The sequence below is a fragment of the Amia ocellicauda genome, chromosome 14 (genome assembly GCF_036373705.1).
Source record: "Amia ocellicauda isolate fAmiCal2 chromosome 14, fAmiCal2.hap1, whole genome shotgun sequence".
NCBI lineage: Eukaryota > Metazoa > Chordata > Actinopteri > Amiiformes > Amiidae > Amia > Amia ocellicauda.
The window spans coordinates 4,302,940-4,320,966 of NC_089863.1; the positions used below are offsets into that span (position 1 = coordinate 4,302,940).

The window sequence follows — 18,027 nt, forward strand, 5'->3', positions numbered from 1 at the left end:
TGAAGAATTGTAGATGGCGATTCCCCTAATACTAACCATAAAACTAAAAACAAAGATGCAATGAAAGCTGCTAAAATCCCCACAAATGCCACCCATTTCAAGATCGCTAACGAACACAAACTTCTTTGCGGGTATAATTTCCCCTCAGTCAGTCTCTTGAACGTGCAGTCAGACGTGATGCGACAGGCTCGGATCAGGTGAAGCATGAACTACACGTGAATATGTAAAAGAAAAGTGTGCTGAAAGTAAAGAAATAACGTGATTCATTATTATTTTTATTCTTATTTTTATTTCTTAATTAAGGCAAAAGAATATCAAAACGTGCACAAAAACAATGTTACACTAGCATTTGCCTATTCCGATGCCACGGGCCGGCCCTGGTATTTGTTATTCATGATTTATTAACAGCTCTATTTGTGTTTTTGTATGTAATTTGGTGGTGAATTGTGCTGTTAACCCAGATCGTCATCATACCCACGTTGGCCCGTCGTTCAAAACGTCGGTCTGTCCTTGTTTTTACTTAAAAATGTTAATTCCCAACAAAGTATAATTTGCTCTAATCCTGCATCCAGTGTTGCTTGTTCCTTCGCTGTTCTCGCCCTGTAGCCCGCAGTGTTTTCAGAGTCCGCTCTTGATCTTGTAGACATATATTAGCAGAACTAAAGTCACACTTTTTCAATGCTGCTTCGTTTTCTCTCTCCCTGATGAGGAATGCAGGAAGCTTGAGAGAGTATTTCTAAAATTAGTATTAACCAATGCACACAGTTATGTCATGCTGAACAGAAAGCCTAATTAAATAATGCATTTAATATTAAATATGTAAATGTACAGTAGTAAAAACAATTGTTCTACTCAAGACCATAAAGGGGTCTTGGAGTTATCGCTCTGGTGGAACCCTTTATGGTTCTAAATGTATGATGAGAACATGCTTCACATGGGCCCCTCTCTCTGGCAATGCTTAAAGTCAAACAGGTCAACACAAGAATATACTAGATAAGGGTAAACTGCAGGCTGTGAGGAGTCACAGGTTCCCATGAAGAAATCCTACATTGTAGAAAAATATGCTGTACGTTAAAATATCTTGCATAAGTAGGCTGGATAGTAAAACATACCAAATAAATGGTAAATAACTACATTTCAGAGTCTGTTATTTGAAAATGTAAGAGAGAGAGAGTTTCTTACGTTGTTTTTCTCCCCAGTCTCCCCAGACAGTTGAACGAAACCCATTAGACCACTCTCTCTCTGTGACCTATAACAAAAATATTGCACATTCAACCACTTTTTGTCACTATTGTAACAGAAAAGCCCAATATTCACTGGTGCAATATATTATTATTATTATTTTTATTTCTTGGCAGATGCCCTTGTCCAGGGCGACTTACAACATAAGTGCAGAATACAGAGAAGTACAAGGTATCAATCATAACAAATTCAACTTAACTAAAATACAGCAATTCAAAAATACATTTTACAAATTCCAATTACAATTTATGCAAGTACAGTAAAAGACTTCCTACATCCTGGACGTTGAAGCTCAGTGCTGTCAAGATGTAGGGTTACAGACTAGGGCTACGGGAAAGGGAGCAAGGAGGAGAACAATCAAGAACGTGAGGAGCATAATAAGCTGAAGTGCTATCTAGCAGGGATAGAGGACTAATATTACAAGTGCTGTGGGAAGAGATGTGTCTTGAGTAAGCGCCGGAATAAGGTCAGGGACTCTGCTGTTTTGACTTCAGTGGGCAGGTCGTTCCACCACTTAGGGGCCAGGGATGAGAAGGAGCGGCTCTGGAGGAAGGAGAGTGGAGAGGAGGCAGAGTTAGTCTTCTGGCACTGGAGGAGCACAGTGGTCTGGAGGGGATGTATGGAGAGATGAGTGACTGAAGGTAGCTTGGTGCAGTGTGGTCAAGACAGCGGTAGGTGAGGGTCAAAGTCTTGAATTGGATGCGTGTCGCTATCGGGAGCCAGTGGAGGGAGCGGAGCAGTGGAGTAGCGTGTGAAATGGGGCAGAGAGACACCAGACGAGCCGCAGAGTTCTGGATGAGCTGGAGTGGACGGGTAGTGGATGCAGGCAGGCCGGCCAGGATGGAGTTGCAGTGTCCAGGCTGGAGAGGACCAGTGACTGGACGAGTAGCTGAGTCGAGTAGTCGGTGAGGAAGGGGCGGATCCGGCGTATGTTGCTCAGGAAGAATCTACACGTGCGTGTCAGCGTGGTGATGTGCTGGGTGTAGCAGAGCGCAGGATCGAGGGTGACTCCTAGATTTTTAGCGGAAGAAGAAGGAGAGAGTGTGGTGGATTCCAGTGGGATCGAGATGGGGAGGTCAGCAGAACGTGAGGAAGAGGTGGGGAAAAAGAGGAGATCTGATTTGGAGAGGTTGAGCTTGAGGTGGTGCGAGTGCATCCAGGCGGAAATGGCAGACAAGCAGGAAGAGATGTGTGAGGGGATGAGAGGGTCAGAAGAGGGAAAAGACAGGAATATCTGGGCATCATCAGCGTAGAAGTGGTAGGAGAAGCCGTGGGAAGCGATGAGTGGGCCCAGGGAGCGAGTGTAGAGAGAGAACAGGAGTGGGCCCAGGACAGAGCCTTGGGGAACACCTGTGAGGAGAGGTTGGGGGGTGGATGAGGAGCCTCGCCATGTCACTTGGTAGGTCCGGTCGTTGAGGTAGGAGGAGAACCAGGTGAGAGCAGTCCCAGAGATCCCAAGGTCGGCGAGGCAGGAGAGGAGGATGGAGTGATCAACGGTGTCAAATGCTGCAGAGAGGTCAAGGAGGATGAGGACTGAGGAGAGGGAGGCCGCCCGAGCGCGGCTGAGGGAGTCAGTGACAGCCAGGAGAGCCGTCTCAGTGGAGTGAGCTGTGCGGAAGCCAGATTGCAGAGGATCAAGGAGTGAGTGTTGAGACAGAAAGTCCGAGAGCTGACGATGGACCGCCGGCAATATATGTCTGAACTAGGTGAGTGCATGTTTTTTAGATAAAGGTAAGTTGTAACTGTTAACAAAAAACAAACGTACATTATTATTTGGATTGGAAGAATAACTTTAAATTTAAACTGTTATAATATACAATATTAGTAAAATCATTAATAAATATAACCAAAATAGATGTTACATATATAACAAATATACTTTTATATAATTATATCCACTGTACTATTTTCCTTCTGTGCCATTCCAGAAATTTAAACTATTGAGATTTTTTTTTTTTTTAATGAAAGATTAATTTTTAACATGATGCTTTGAATTCACACCATGTAATTTCCTCTGTCATGCTCATTGCCACTATCTCTCTGTCATTCTGTTTAACTTTCTCATCAGTTATCAATTGGATATAATTTGTTGTTGAAGTATTATACAGCATTTTACAGTCAGCTTGTAGATAGACTATTTAATCAAAACGAAATGAATACAATGTAAACTAGAAACACATGTAAACCCCACATTACACCTATTACAACTTTCGTAATTATGTATAATAAACAATCTACCTGAGCAGTGCTTCCTTTAGTCACTGAAGAACATACATATTATAGGATATAAAGTAACAAAACGTAAATAACAGTATTTTCACATTGTCATGTTTGTCAGGTAATAAAACTTACCACAATATAAAATATAAATCTTTGTTATCCTTTAAAATACCCAGTAACTGTGTAAGAGTGCTTTGTATATAAACTAATTTCCACTGTTATATCGATCTACAGAGGATAAAAAAGCAGTCTGTCGTGCTGTCAAAACACACGAAGTTCACAGTAACTGTGCAACAGCGCCAAACAGCGTAGCGGCAACAGGAAGTATTACATCCGTAGTGGTTTACCACTACCTTAGATAATGAATGGTAAAGCGTTTAGGGATGTTTAGCTAAAAAATCCTCGGCTCCCGTACTACGATATACACTCACCTAAAGGATCATTAGGAACACCATACTAATACTGTGTTTGACCCCCTTTCGCCTTCAGAACTGCCTCAATTCTACGTGGCATTGATTCAACAAGGTGCTGAAAGCATTCTTTAGAAATGTTGGCCCATATTGATAGGATAGCATCTTGCAGTTGATGGAGATTTGTGGGATGCACATCCAGGGCACGAAGCTCCCGTTCCACCACATCCCAAAGATGCTCTATTGGGTTGAGATCTGGTGACTGTGGGGGCCAGTTTAGTACAGTGAACTCATTGTCATGTTCAAGAAACCAATTTGAAATGATTCGACCTTTGTGACATGGTGCATGATCCTGCTGGAAGTAGCCATCAGAGGATGGGTACATGGTGGTCATAAAGGGATGGACATGGTCAGAAACAATGCTCAGGTAGGCCGTGGCATTTCAATGATGCCCAATTGGCACTAAGGGGCCTAAAGTGTGCCAAGAAAACATCCCCCACACCATTACACCACCACCAGCAGCCTGCACAGTGGTAACAAGGCATGATGGATCCATGTTCTCATTCTGTTTACGCCAAATTCTGACTCTACCATCTGAATGTCTCAACAGAAATCCAGACTCATCAGACCAGGCAACATTTTTCCAGTCTTCAAATGTCCAATTTTGGTGAGCTTGTGCAAATTGTAGCCTCTTTTTCCTATTAGTAGTGGAGATGAGTGGTACCCGGTGGGGTCTTCTGCTGTTGTAGCCCATCCGCCTCAAGGTTGTACGTGTTGTGGCTTCACAAATGCTTTGCTGCATACCTCGGTTGTAACGAGTGGTTATTTCAGTCAAAGTTGCTCTTCTATCAGCTTGAATCAGTCGGCCCATTCTCCTCTGACCTCTAGCATCAACAAGGCATTTTCGCCCACAGGACTGCCGCATACTGGATGTTTTTCCCTTTTCACACCATTCTTTGTAAACCCTAGAAATGGTTGTGCGTGAAAATCCCAGTAACTGAGCAGATTGTGAAATACTCAGACCGGCCCGTCTGGCACCAACAACCATGCCACGCTCAAAATTGCTTAAATCACCTTTCTTTCCCATTCAGACATTCAGTTTGGAGTTCAGGAGATTGTCTTGATCAGGACCACACCCCTAAATGCATTGAAGCAACTGCCATGTGATTGGTTGGTTAGATAATTGCATTAATGAGAAATTGAACAGGTGTTCCTAATAATCCTTTAGGTGAGTGTACATCCACCCCAATGTATTCACAATAAGAACAATACAGTGTATTCTGTTTGGAGCAAACAGATGTATTTAGACTTCTTCAAATAGTCTGTATCAGGTCATATTACAGAGCTCTTTAGTATTATATATTACATTTTTAAATAGATCTACGAAAAAACGTATGTCCGTATGTATCACCAATTTCATGTTCACATTTCCCTCTGTGCATTTACAGTTCTTCGTTGACATTTTTTCTTCTTTCCTATTTATATTTCCTCCTCTGCATCTCGTCTACTCTGTAAACAGAGAAATAAAGAGAGAAACACCACCTCACCTTATCAACTCACGTTCTCTTTCATAGTTTGGCTTTGCTTGTTGTAGTGATGAGAAGGGCCAGAATGCATTGTACATTCATTTGTGCGACAGGTTATCATGTATGGAGGATAATCCAAGGCGGAATTACAAATAAATGCAGAGAGAAGATAATAAATAAATACATGAATAATACATGTTGAACATAGAAATAAATCAATGAAGATTCATATCAACATATTTTTTAACCCAATTTATAAGCAGACACCAAAGCCAGGGTGACTTACAGATGTTAAAGAGATATTACCACATTTTGTTTTCCTTACACTTAACCCATTGGCATGGGTGGGCATTAACTGGTGCAATCTAGCTAAAGTCCCTTGCTCAAGAGTAGTAAGTGTACCAGAGATTGCACACACCGTGCTGTGCTACAGGGTACAGAGCCCAAACCACTACTCCACACTGTATTCAAAAGTGATTGTCTGTTCAAATTAATGTAGTGTTGTGGAAGTGTCTTATTGTAACTGAGTTTTATTATGAAAGAATTGAGATTAAACGGATTAAGCATCATGTCAGGTTATTGGGTGTCAATGACACATTAACAGTGTCGACAAGGTGTGATACAAGTGCGCATTTCTGTTGACTACGGTTCAGGTGAGAGGCAGCAGTCGGGTACAGGTTGAATTGAATGAGCAGATGGAGCCATTGAATGAATGTTGTACCAGTCAAACTGGTGCATTGGTTTCATAATCATCATGGAATGAGATTGGAGTGTGGTAGCGGTGACTTTGATGGTCCTCCCATGCCTGGTCCAGCACACTATGATGTAGTGCTGCTGGTCACCAGAAATGAGAAGAAAACAGTGAGAGTTGGTTGTAGATGCTGTCGAGCCAGGTAGGAGTCGAACCTACAGTTTTCTGATTCGTAGTCAGACGCGTTATCCAATGCGCCACTGGCCCCACGTTTGGATGCAGTCAAGCAATCCGATGGAAACAGCTTCTTCTGTCCTGGAACAGGGTATCAGTGCACCCAAAGGGATGCAAAGTTCAGAGGGAACCTGCAGCCGGCGCTGCACAGGGCGGTGCTGCCACAGGAAGCAGCGGGGAATTAGCTCAGATGGTAGAGCAGTCGCTTAGTGTCACGACCAACTCAGGTGTTGCATGGATATAGAGCTGGGGTCCAGTTTAAAGTGCCACTAACCCCCTCTCCAAAGGCAGCTACTGGGCAGTGTTGGGCTGAGATCAGCCCATGATGAAGAACGGGCCCAGTATGGCGTCGGCCTCCTGCACCACCCCTGCAGGGAGACAGGCAGGGCATTCGGGCCCGTGAGGGGGGGATCCATCTCAGACCAGCACAAGTTTTAAGAGTTCAGTCAGCTTCCTGCACCCACCCTGCTCTGGAGATGGGGCCCCTCGGCTCCTGCGCCTCAAGCCCCGGGCCCTGGAGGCGGGGTCACAGCTGGAGTCACAGCAGCTGCACACCTGGTCACTGCCATGCACAGACTGCCACCTTGGGAAGGAGGATTGGATTGTTGAACAGAGGGGGGGTGGGAAGCATTTTGGAGTTGCACCAGCTTCACCCCAATAGACCACCCCCTCACCTCTGCACAAAGGAGCAGGCCTTGTTCTGGGCATCGTTCTGGGAGGCAAGTGCCATGGTCAGGTGGCAAGCGATGTAGAGCTAGAGGAGGGAGAGACCGAGGGACAGGACAGCACATGAGCGTGGGGCGGGCAGGGTCACTCACACAGCCCAGAGGAGAGCGCAGGGACTCACGGAGCTGCGGGCATCCTGGTGGAAGCGGAAGGCCTCCAGCTGCATGCGGAGACTAGAATCCTGGGGCCGTGGCAGGAAGCGTGAGCTGGATCCAGTAGCCTTGGAGTCCACAAAGCACCTGCAGGGAGAGTCTGTATTGGGCAGGGGCCACAGGTCTCAGCGAGGTGTGAATCTGGCAAGTCCTAGTCTAGGGGGACAGACAGGAGCTCACAATAGGCCCCCCAGACTCACCCATGGTTCTCAATGAAGGCGTAGCTGGGCGAGGAGGTCTGGTTCGGCTCAAGGGTGGCCACACAGCGGTCCACGAACAGCCGCAGGGGCAGGTGGCCGGTCAGGTTGACCGAAGCCTTGAGGTGCAGCATGTCCCCCAGGTAGAAGACGTTGGAGGGCCTCTGGGAGCTCCAGTCATCTGCAGGGAGATGCAAGTGTCAGTGCCAGCATTGACCACACAGGCACCACCTGGACCTCTGTAGGGGTACCAGTCATGAGCTGCAGGGAGAAGTCCAGGACATCCTCAGCAGTGCGAGTGGAGGTGAAGGGGACCCAGGTGCGCTTCAGGGCATCACTGCTCACATTGGCCGTCCTGCAGGAGAGAGGGGTCCCTCATCAACATTTACAGCAGAGAATTGAGCTCATCGAGTCCTCCAGTCTGGAGAACTCAATCCAGCAACTTACAAAAACATGGGTTGCATCTTGGAAAGGCATGGTTTACTCTACATCATGTGTTGAAACTGGGGGGTGGGGGAAAAAAAAAAAAAAGCACTAGCCTGGACCTCAAATCCAAACACAGCCCAGGTTTAGAGCACAAGAGGGGAGGGTTGGGAACCTGCACATCAGATCTCCTGAATGACATCAGGCCTGTGGCCAATAGGCCTTGCTCACCTGTTATAGTGGCACTCGAGTGGGATGGAGGCGTTGTTCATCCGGATGATGCCACCGGGGGAAGGGGCCGGAGTGTAGAACAGGGTGTTGGAGTACACCAGCAAGTCCTCGGTGAACTGGGGCAGCCAAAGAGAAGCAGCATTTAAGCTGGTTAACAACTCTTGCATTGCATGTCTAGTTACAGTTCAGACCATGACAATTAGGATAAATTCAGAGCATCATACTGGACAGTATATTGCAGCACAGCCTACTGGGAGGAACAGATAGGGCAGTGAAGGAGTTGCTTCTGGAAGAGCACTAGAGAGCTAAACTAGTGGGTTTTCAACCCAGGACCTGGAAGCCCCCCCCCGCCCCCCCCCTATGGTTTTGTTCCAACGGAGCACAAGAACACCCTTAAGTTTAACCAATAATTAAATCAAAGCCTTCATTTGAAATTATAAGCTTGTATAAGGAATCAACTTCTGATCAGTTACACACATTTTAAGTCAATTAAAGTAAGGGTTCAATTAAGTAATTAAGAGCTCGGCTAGAACGAAACCCAGCAGGGTAGGGAATACTCCAGATCCAGGGTTGAGAACCACTGAACTACTCGGTAGGTCCATCACAGCCAATACAGGGGTCACAAGCATCTAAGCGGACACCCAATGTGTTGGGCTCCAGCAGAACTATGCCAGGGAGTCCTGCTGGAGGGACCGGGACCCAGAGCACTATAGCGCTAGACTTCACTATACTGTGAAGGGCAGCGCCTACCGACAGCTCGCTCCCGCAGTCCTGCAGCTCGGCGGTGATCATGAACGACTCGCCCCCGGGGGAGGCGACGGTGCAGGAGCCCGGGGCGGCGGGGGGCCCCAGCCGCAGGTCGGAGCCGCTGATGGCCGTGCCCACAGCGTAGAGGTCGGCGAGCACGGTGATCTCCACGGTGGCCTCTAGGCACCGGAGAAAGACGGTCTGCGTCACGGCGCCAGCCCGGCTCTGACCTGGGAGCGCATAGTAGCCACGGCCGGACCCGGAGGAGCGCAGACCGGGGGACCCCGCTTTAGAGCGGTGCTTCAGGGGGTGGCTCTCCTTGCCTTTAACACTCAGCCGACACTGCGCAGCCGCAAACAGAAACAGCAAGCCCACTTGCCAATAAAGCGTGCTACCGAAGACTCCCATGATTGGCTCTGTTGCTTTAACCCCAGCAAGACGGTTTCAAAGCTGACAAGTGCAATACTCACCTGTGGCGCCTCTGCCTATTTATACAGGTGCCGCCACTGGGAGCCAATCAGAGACCAGCCCGGAGTGGTCAGTGTGAACAGGTCCGGCCCGGCGTGGGAATGCGCCCCGACACGGCCAGTCGCAGGACAACGACAGACAGGGACACAGAGTGATCAAAATATACAGATTATTATTATGATTATTATTCGTTTTATTAAATAATCACAAGGAGGCTTTAACAAAGTAATTTGTCAAGGAGGCTTCCTGATTGTATTATATTTCAAAGAATCATGTTAGCAATATTTTCATTATGACTGCAATGTACTGGGTTGATTTCGTTCAGATGTCCGTGCTCCCTGGGGTTATTAGTGGAGTGCACCTGCACTACCACGGCCACTATTATCCAATTGAATACATCGCACTTAAAGTAACTTGGTCGTCTGCTTCGAAATGGGGCTGTATTGTTATTATTTAATTTAGAGACGTCAGCTGCCTGTCAAATTGATAGAATGCCTCATAAGATATTAATTTTATGAAAATTGCGTAAGTTTACTTTAGGTTTACTTTCATAAGAGAACAATTGAAATATTGAACTCGCTGTCACTGCACATTTACAGAGATCATCCCACCCCCACTGCCACCAGAGGGGCGGGACTGTATGTGCAAGTTAGCTACATATTTATTATGTAAACTCCTGATTTAACATTTGCAATCAGATATGATATTTAGAGTCAACATTTATATTTAACATCTGTATACACATTGAACATATAGGTTTATGTTTAACATTTCGATTGAACATTTCGATTTTGATTTAACGTTTGGATTTAAACTGAACATTTCGATGTATTATTTAGATTTAACTTTTAGATTGAATATTTAGACTTGCATTCAACATTTAGTTTTAAAACTTAGACTTAGATTTAACAATTGGATTAAACAAGATTTTACATTGACATTTACAATCAGATATGATATTTAGATTCAACTTTTCTATTTAACATTTGTATTCAGATTTAATACAGATGGGTTAACAAAGTGAAATACTCCCTTATACATTTTGTGTCAACAATATGTATTTTTCGGTTTATAATAATAATAATAATAATAATAATAATAATAATAATAATAATAATAATAATAATAATAATAATAATAATAATAATAATAATAATAATAATGATGATGAGATGATAATAATAATGGGTCAATTGCAATTAACTTATTACAGAGCTGCTAACCACGGGATCATGTCCAGTATGCTGCTTTCAGGGCGATGCAATTGGCCTATTAAGCCTAATAAATTATGCATACGTTATATACATATTTTCACCCTGATACAGAGTTATATACATATTTTCAGTTGCACAGCTACATTCAACTTTTGGGATCTTCTTTGGATTGAGAAAAACATGCCAAACAGCAGATGTTTTTGTACATTTGCATTAAATGGCACAACACTTTGCATGATGGCGGATAGAGAAACAATAATGCAGAATAACAGAGTTGTCCACATGCATGCTGGTAGATGGGGGGGTTGCACTCTTTCAAAGAAAAAAAATGTTAAATTATCTGTGTAATCGTCCATTTTCAATCGTCCATGTGTGTTTGTGTGTCTAACTCCACTCCACCGTGTCTTTGTGTAGCGCGATCATGGAGGAGCTCTCCCCCGCTGCCTCTGCCTCTGAGGAGACGGCCCGCCCGGCCACCGAGGAGGGGCCACTGGTGACGGTGTCTTTCCAGAAGAACAGCAGCTTCACCCAAAAGTTCCTGGAGGGGGAGCCCAAAGCGCTGGGGGTAGGAGTGGGAATTTGTGGTGGGGTGGGGGGGCTACATATCTCAGTCCCCAGAGTGGGTTGAGGTTAACTCTGTGTCTGTGGCTCCCCAGATAACCCAGATCATGCTCAGCGTGCACGTGATCAGCATCGCACTCATGAACTGGTTCAACGAAATGGAGCAGTTGGATATGATGATCGTCCGTCTGATCTGCTCCCTTATCGTACGTCGTCTGTCTCTCTCTGCGTCTGTTTGTGCGTCTGTCTCTCTGCCCCCCCGTGTCTCTGTCTGTGCATCTCTCTGTCCCTCCATGTCTGTCTGTCTCTCCATGTGTCCGTCTGTCTCTGTCTGTGCATCTCTCTGTCCCCTTTGTCTCTGTCTGTGCATCTCTCTGACCTTCCATGTCTGTCTCTCTGAGCATCTCTCTATCTCTCCATGTCTGTTGCTCTGTCGCTCTGTGTCTGTCTCTCTGTGTATCTCTCTGTCTTCCATGTCTGTGTCGGTCCAGCTCTCTGTCTCTCTCCTCTCCCCCTGTCTCTCTAACCCTGTCTTGTCTTTTCAGACCATTATAGCAGGTGGTGTTGCGATATCGGCAAGTAACCTGCACATGCCCAGAGTGAGTCACGAGAACTAATTTCCATTATTTAAGGAGTCGGGGCTGCATTCCTATAGGTGGTGGGCGGTGGGATCAATTCAATACTAAAAACTACTATAATTCTGATTATAAAAGGCCTCATCAGAAGTTTAATAAATGAAAACAAATCATGGAATTGAGAGCTGCTAATACCTATTAGTATAATGATATGCACTCTGCCTCTCTTGCAGATTAAGGCCTGCATGGCCATGGAGATCATTGGGTGTGTGTGCTCGGTCTTTGTGATCTTCACCAACTTAGCCATCCACACCAACAGCCCCATCATCTACAGCTGCTGATGCATTTGGACAAAACAATGGTTGAAGAGTGCACAGTGCACAGTGAGTGCACTCTCTCTCTCGGTCTCTGTTATCTCTCACTCTCTCTCGCTCTCCCTATGTCTGTCTGACTGGACTGGACTGGACTGCTGCAGAGTCACTGACTGGACTGGACTGGAATGGACTGGACTGCTGCAAAGTCACTGAGAATATTAATCTGAAAGTTCTGTACAGGACTGGCACTGCCCAGAAATTCTCTCCCTGCCCCCTGCTCAGCTGTGTGTGTGTGTGTCCACAGGAGATAACTGATCACATCAGCGCAGAGCAGTTGTTGGTGCAAGTGGTCATCACAGTCCTGTGCATCACGCTGGCCGTCTACTGTGGCAAGGCCGTGCGCTGCTGCAGCCCCGCCAGCAGAATGGTAAACTGACACACTGATACCCTGGAACAGTGGCACACTGCGGGACTGGCACACTGGCACTTATTGGGGGAAGCTGTAGGATCACTATTAATATAGTGGTAGTAGCACTACCTATAGTGGTATTAATTATTATTATTATTAATATTAATGTTGATGGAAGGATTCTAATGTCGAGGTCACTGTTCTACTGCCTCTTCTTCCAATTAAGCTCTGAATTATTGAATTGATCACTCGTTACCATCCTGTGGGCTAACTTGTTGCTTTTCATCTCTCGCAACACAGCCGGTGATCACGGTGAACGCTCCTGGCCCGGCCCAGTCGCAGCAGTGAGAGGACCCGGCCACAACGCCCCCCACCCCCAAAATAAAGACTGAAGACCCACGCTACATACGCAGCCCACGTGCGAGTCCTGGTGTCCAGTGGGGGAGCGGTGACTGTTGACAAAGGAGTTTCAGTCAGCGACAGTCAGAGATGGATGACGATTGGACGAGGAACATCAGAGCGACACAGACCCGTGCCGACCCTTTCCCTCCAGCTGGGCTTGCCGTAGTGCTCAGAGCGAGGCAGTCGGGAAGCTGACGACCTCCACAATTATTTGTGTAGCAGCCCCTGTGGATGTACTTGACAACACCACCCCCTTATTGCAGTTTTACTTAATTGCTTGAGCACATTTGTCCAAGCAGAATTCACACTTTCAAAACAATGAACACACAGCCCTAAATTGAAACAGGTTGGCCAAAATGGCAGATTTAATTTGCAGATTGCACCAAGACACTCAAAACATGAAACACAGAAATCATCTTTCCATCACAACATACAACTTGTTACCTAATGAAAAGTTACTTCAATCATTTGTTTTACATAATGGCACAATAAATACTAACTACTACCATCAATATACCCTACTATGGCTAACGCACCTGTTGATATGATAATTACAGTATGTACCATAAAAGGCATGTAACCATCACAGCATGGGCTGTATTCTTTCCATGATTTTACCAAATTCAGATGGAACATCACTCAGGAGCAGGGATATCCAGAAAGAAACCACTCCATTTCACCTCTGTCCTTTACAAATGCAATGATGCTGTAGATACAGAGAATAAAAGACTCCAAGCAGACAACTCACTGCAAGAACAAAGCATCAAAAAAGCTGCACAAACACAGTATATTCCACACTCATCAACAGTCCATCAGACCTCAAGTTGTCTTGAACATCACACTGGATGTTTTCCCTCCTTGCAGGGCACATCGCTGCTCTGCAGTCCTGTGCAATGATGGTCAGCCAACCAGCATTCGTGGCATTGAGGAGGGGCCTGAGGTCACGTGAACTGAAATCACAATTGTTCCACCTCCACTCAGACAATTTCTTAATTGTATGGAAAGCAGGAGTGTATGGAGGGAGAATTTGCATCACTGTTCAGAGGTGGGCTCTAACCAATGTACTACACAGACAGGAGAGGTCAAAAGCAAGATTGTCCTGGTGTCCTATGGTACACTGGAGTGACTGAAACAATCACCCCAAGGTCCTGAGAATCTCTACAAAATGCTATTCATTTTTGAATAGAATCTCAATTCAGCATGCCACACTCAGCAGATCATTTAACAGCTGTTCTGTCAATATAATTTGCACCTTAAAACCATAATAAAGCTGCATAGAGCCTTAATAACAGTACTTCAAACATTGGGAAAGTAAAAAAAAGCCCAGAAAACACCATTGAGCAGGAGCACAGTGCCTAGTTATGGGATTGTGTATAAGATCACAAAAAGTCACTTTGTGCACCAGTTTGTTGTACACGTCTGAATGGCACATTTTCAAAACCAAACAAAAACCCATCCTGACTATGTGCATTTCACTTACAGAATTGACAAGAGGCAATTTATTTTGCCCAATAACAAATCCATATAATCCTGCCAAACACACGCCTGGGGCAGGGACTCACACTAGAAGGGTGACATTGACCAAAGAGTCAGATTTAACCATTTAGGACTAGTGGACACTACCCAGCACCCCTCCCACACCCACTGAGGTGAGACAGAGACCATTTAATTGCTTTGACTTTTATTCTCAAAGTACAGGAGACAGATTGCATTTGTACAGTAGGAGTCCTGCCCACAGACAGGGCCACAGCCCCAGCACAGCCTGCAGGGAGAGAGAGAGGGGTTACTTCACAGACCACAGCCAGCATTCGAGTCTGCTTCCTACAAGGGCAGGAAGTCAGACAAATATACCCAAGTTACTTAGGGTTTGAGCCGAGTCACGACCAACTCAGGTGTTGCATGGATATAGAGCTGGGGTCCAGTTTAAAGTGCCACTAACCCCCTCTCCAAAGGCAGCTACTGGGCAGTGTTGGGCTGAGATCGGCCCATGATGAAGAACGGGCCCAGTATGGCGTCGGCCTCCTGCACCACCCCTGCAGGGAGACAGGCAGGGCATTAGGGCCCGTGAGGGGGGGATCCATCTCAGACCAGCACAAGGTTTAAGAGTTCAGTCAGCTTCCTGCACCCACCCTGCTCTGGAGATGGGGCCCCTCGGCTCCTGCGCCTCAAGCCCCGGGCCCTGGAGGCGGGGTCACAGCTGGAGTCACAGCAGCTGCACACCTGGTCACTGCCATCCACAGACTGCCACCTTGGGAAGGAGGATTGGATTGTTGAACAGAGGGGGGGGTGGGAAGCATTTTGGAGTTGCACCAGCTTCACCCCAATAGACCACCCCCTTACCTCTGCACAAAGGAGCAGGCCTTGTTCTGGGCATCGTTCTGGGAGGCAAGCGCCATGGTCAGGTGGCAGGCGATGTAGAGCTAGAGGAGGGAGAGACCGAGGGACAGGACAGCACATGAGCGTGGGGCGGGCAGGGTCACTCACACAGCCCAGAGGAGAGCGCAGGGACTCACGGAGCTGCGGGCATCCTGGTGGAAGCGGAAGGCCTCCAGCTGCATGCGGAGACTAGAATCCTGGGGCCGTGGCAGGAAGCGTGAGCTGGATCCAGTAGCCTTGGAGTCCACAAAGCACCTGCAGGGAGAGTCTGTATTGGGCAGGGGCCACAGGTCTCAGCGAGGTGTGAATCTGGCAAGTCCTAGTCTAGGGGGACAGACAGGAGCTCACAATAGGCCCCCCAGACTCACCCATGGTTCTCAATGAAGGCGTAGCTGGGCGAGGAGGTCTGGTTCGGCTCAAGGGTGGCCACACAGCGGTCCACGAACAGCCGCAGGGGCAGGTGGCCGGTCAGGTTGACCGAGGCCTTGAGGTGCAGCATGTCCCCCAGGTAGAAGACGTTGGAGGGCCTCTGGGAGCTCCAGTCATCTGCAGGGAGATGCAAGTGTCAGTGCCAGCATTGACCACACAGGCACCACCTGGACCTCTGTAGGGGTACCAGTCATGAGCTGCAGGGAGAAGTCCAGGACATCCTCAGCAGTGCGAGTGGAGGTGAAGGGGACCCAGGTGGGCTTCAGGGCATCACTGCTCACATTGGCCGTCCTGCAGGAGAGAGGGGTCCCTCATCAGCATTTACAGCAGAGAATTGAGCTCATCGAGTCCTCCAGTCTGGAGAACTCAATCCAGCAACTTACAAAAACATGGGTTGCATCTTGGAAAGGCATGGTTTACTCTACATCATGTGTTGAAACTGGGGGGTGGGGGGAAAAAAAAAAAAAAGCACTGGCCTGGACCTCAAATCCAAACACAGCCCAGGTTTAGAGCACAAGAGGGGAGGGGTGGGAACCTGCACATCAGATCTCCTGAATGACATCAGGCCTGTGGCCAATAGGCCTTGCTCACCTGTTATAGTGGCACTCGAGTGGGATGGAGGCGTTGTTCATCCGGATGATGCCACCGGGGGAAGGGGCCGGAGTGTAGAACAGGGTGTTGGAGTACACCAGCAAGTCCTCGGTGAACTGGGGCAGCCAAAGAGAAGCAGCATTTAAGCTGGTTAACAACTCTTGCATTGCATGTCTAGTTACAGTTCAGACCATGACAATTAGGATAAATTCAGAGCATCATACTGGACAGTATATTGCAGCACAGCCTACTGGGAGGAACAGATAGGGCAGTGAAGGAGTTGCTTCTGGAAGAGCACTAGAGAGCTAAACTAGTGGGTTTTCAACCCAGGACCTGGAAGCCCCCCCCCGCCCCCCCCCTATGGTTTTGTTCCAACGGAGCACAAGAACACCCTTAAGTTTAACCAATAATCAAATCAAAGCCTTCATTTGAAATTATAAGCTTGTATAAGGAATCAACTTCTGATCAGTTACACACATTTTAAGTCAATTAAAGTAAGGGTTCAATTAAGTAATTAAGAGCTCGGCTAGAACGAAACCCAGCAGGGTAGGGAATACTCCAGATCCAGGGTTGAGAACCACTGAACTACTCGGTAGGTCCATCACAGCCAATACAGGGGTCACAAGCATCTAAGCGGACACCCAATGTGTTGGGCTCCAGCAGAACTATGCCAGGGAGTCCTGCTGGAGGGACCGGGACCCAGAGCACTATAGCGCTAGACTTCACTATACTGTGAAGGGCAGCGCCTACCGACAGCTCGCTCCCGCAGTCCTGCAGCTCGGCGGTGATCACGAACGACTCGCCCCCGGGGGAGGCGACGGTGCAGGAGCCCGGGGCGGCGGGGGGCCCCAGCCGCAGGTCGGAGCCGCTGATGGCCGTGCCCACAGCGTAGAGGTCGGCAAGCACGGTGATCTCCACGGTGGCCTCTAGGCACCGGAGAAAGACGGTCTGCGTCACGGCGCCAGCCCGGCTCTGACCTGGGAGCGCATAGTAGCCACGGCCGGACCCGGAGGAGCGCAGACCGGGGGACCCCGCTTTAGAGCGGTGCTTCAGGGGGTGGCTCTCCTTGCCTTTAACACTCAGCCGACACTGCGCAGCCGCAAACAGAAACAGCAAGCCCACTTGCCAATAAAGCGTGCTACCGAAGACTCCCATGATTGGCTCTGTTGCTTTAACCCCAGCAAGACGGTTTCAAAGCTGACAGTGCAATACTCACCTGTGGCGCCTCTGCCTATTTATACAGGTGCCGCCACTGGGAGCCAATCAGAGACCAGCCCGGAGTGGTCAGTGTGAACAGGTCCGGCCCGGCGATGGAATGCGCCCCGACACGGCCAGTCGCAGGACAACGACAGACAGGGACACAGAGTGATCAAAATATACAGATTATTATTATGATTATTATTCGTTTTATTAAATAATCACAAGGAGGCTTTAACAAAGTAATTTGTCAAGGAGGCTTCCTGATTGTATTATATTTCAAAGAATCATGTTAGCAATATTTTCATTATGACTGCAATGTACTGGGTTGATTTCGTTCAGATGTCCGTGCTCCCTGGGGTTATTAGTGGAGTGCACCTGCACTACCACGGCCACTATTATCCAATTGAATACATCGCACTTAAAGTAACTTGGTCGTCTGCTTCGAAATGGGGCTGTATTGTTATTATTTAATTTAGAGACGTCAGCTGCCTGTCAAATTGATATTTTCCACTACAGTGAATAAACGCACCGGTAGGGTGTTTCCCAGGAACACGTCACACATCAACACACAGCAGGGTGAGACAGCCCCGCCACTGTCATTTCACTGGCACCCTCATACAGAGGAGCTCGTTAAGACACATGACACGAACATGGTGCGATTTTTAGGACTCTGCATTAATTAATGCAAT

General features: G+C 47.4%; 2 protein-coding genes, 1 long non-coding RNA gene and 1 other non-coding gene across 4 annotated transcripts; 1 reads left to right on the plus strand and 3 right to left on the minus strand.

Moving 5' to 3' along the window:
* Positions 1 to 6,283: 6,283 nt before the first annotated feature.
* Positions 6,284 to 6,356, minus strand: trnar-acg (transfer RNA arginine (anticodon ACG)). The gene has a single exon. It is a non-coding gene; the product is annotated as a tRNA-Arg (tRNA).
* Positions 6,357 to 6,993: 637 nt separating this feature from the next.
* On the minus strand, positions 6,994 to 9,272 carry LOC136768082 (zona pellucida sperm-binding protein 3-like). The gene is made up of 6 exons (XM_066722135.1): positions 8,803 to 9,272; positions 8,053 to 8,168; positions 7,650 to 7,753; positions 7,402 to 7,579; positions 7,171 to 7,288; positions 6,994 to 7,077 (listed from the first exon to the last, which is right to left on the minus strand). Exons 1-6 carry the CDS (start codon positions 9,205 to 9,207, stop codon positions 6,994 to 6,996), a joined length of 1,005 nt encoding a protein of 334 aa, XP_066578232.1. The 5' UTR covers positions 9,208 to 9,272.
* A 2,796-nt stretch (positions 9,273 to 12,068) lies between these two features.
* Positions 12,069 to 13,396, plus strand: LOC136768364 (uncharacterized). Its single transcript, XR_010821968.1, has 2 exons — positions 12,069 to 12,358; positions 12,641 to 13,396. It is a non-coding gene; the product is annotated as an uncharacterized LOC136768364 (long non-coding RNA).
* A 1,010-nt stretch (positions 13,397 to 14,406) lies between these two features.
* On the minus strand, positions 14,407 to 17,355 carry LOC136768363 (zona pellucida sperm-binding protein 3). Its single transcript, XM_066722534.1, has 9 exons — positions 16,889 to 17,355; positions 16,139 to 16,254; positions 15,735 to 15,838; positions 15,487 to 15,664; positions 15,256 to 15,373; positions 15,083 to 15,162; positions 14,872 to 14,990; positions 14,682 to 14,775; positions 14,407 to 14,504 (listed from the first exon to the last, which is right to left on the minus strand). Exons 1-8 carry the CDS (start codon positions 17,291 to 17,293, stop codon positions 14,699 to 14,701), a joined length of 1,197 nt encoding a protein of 398 aa, XP_066578631.1. The 5' UTR covers positions 17,294 to 17,355; the 3' UTR covers positions 14,407 to 14,504; positions 14,682 to 14,698.
* Positions 17,356 to 18,027: the final 672 nt, after the last annotated feature.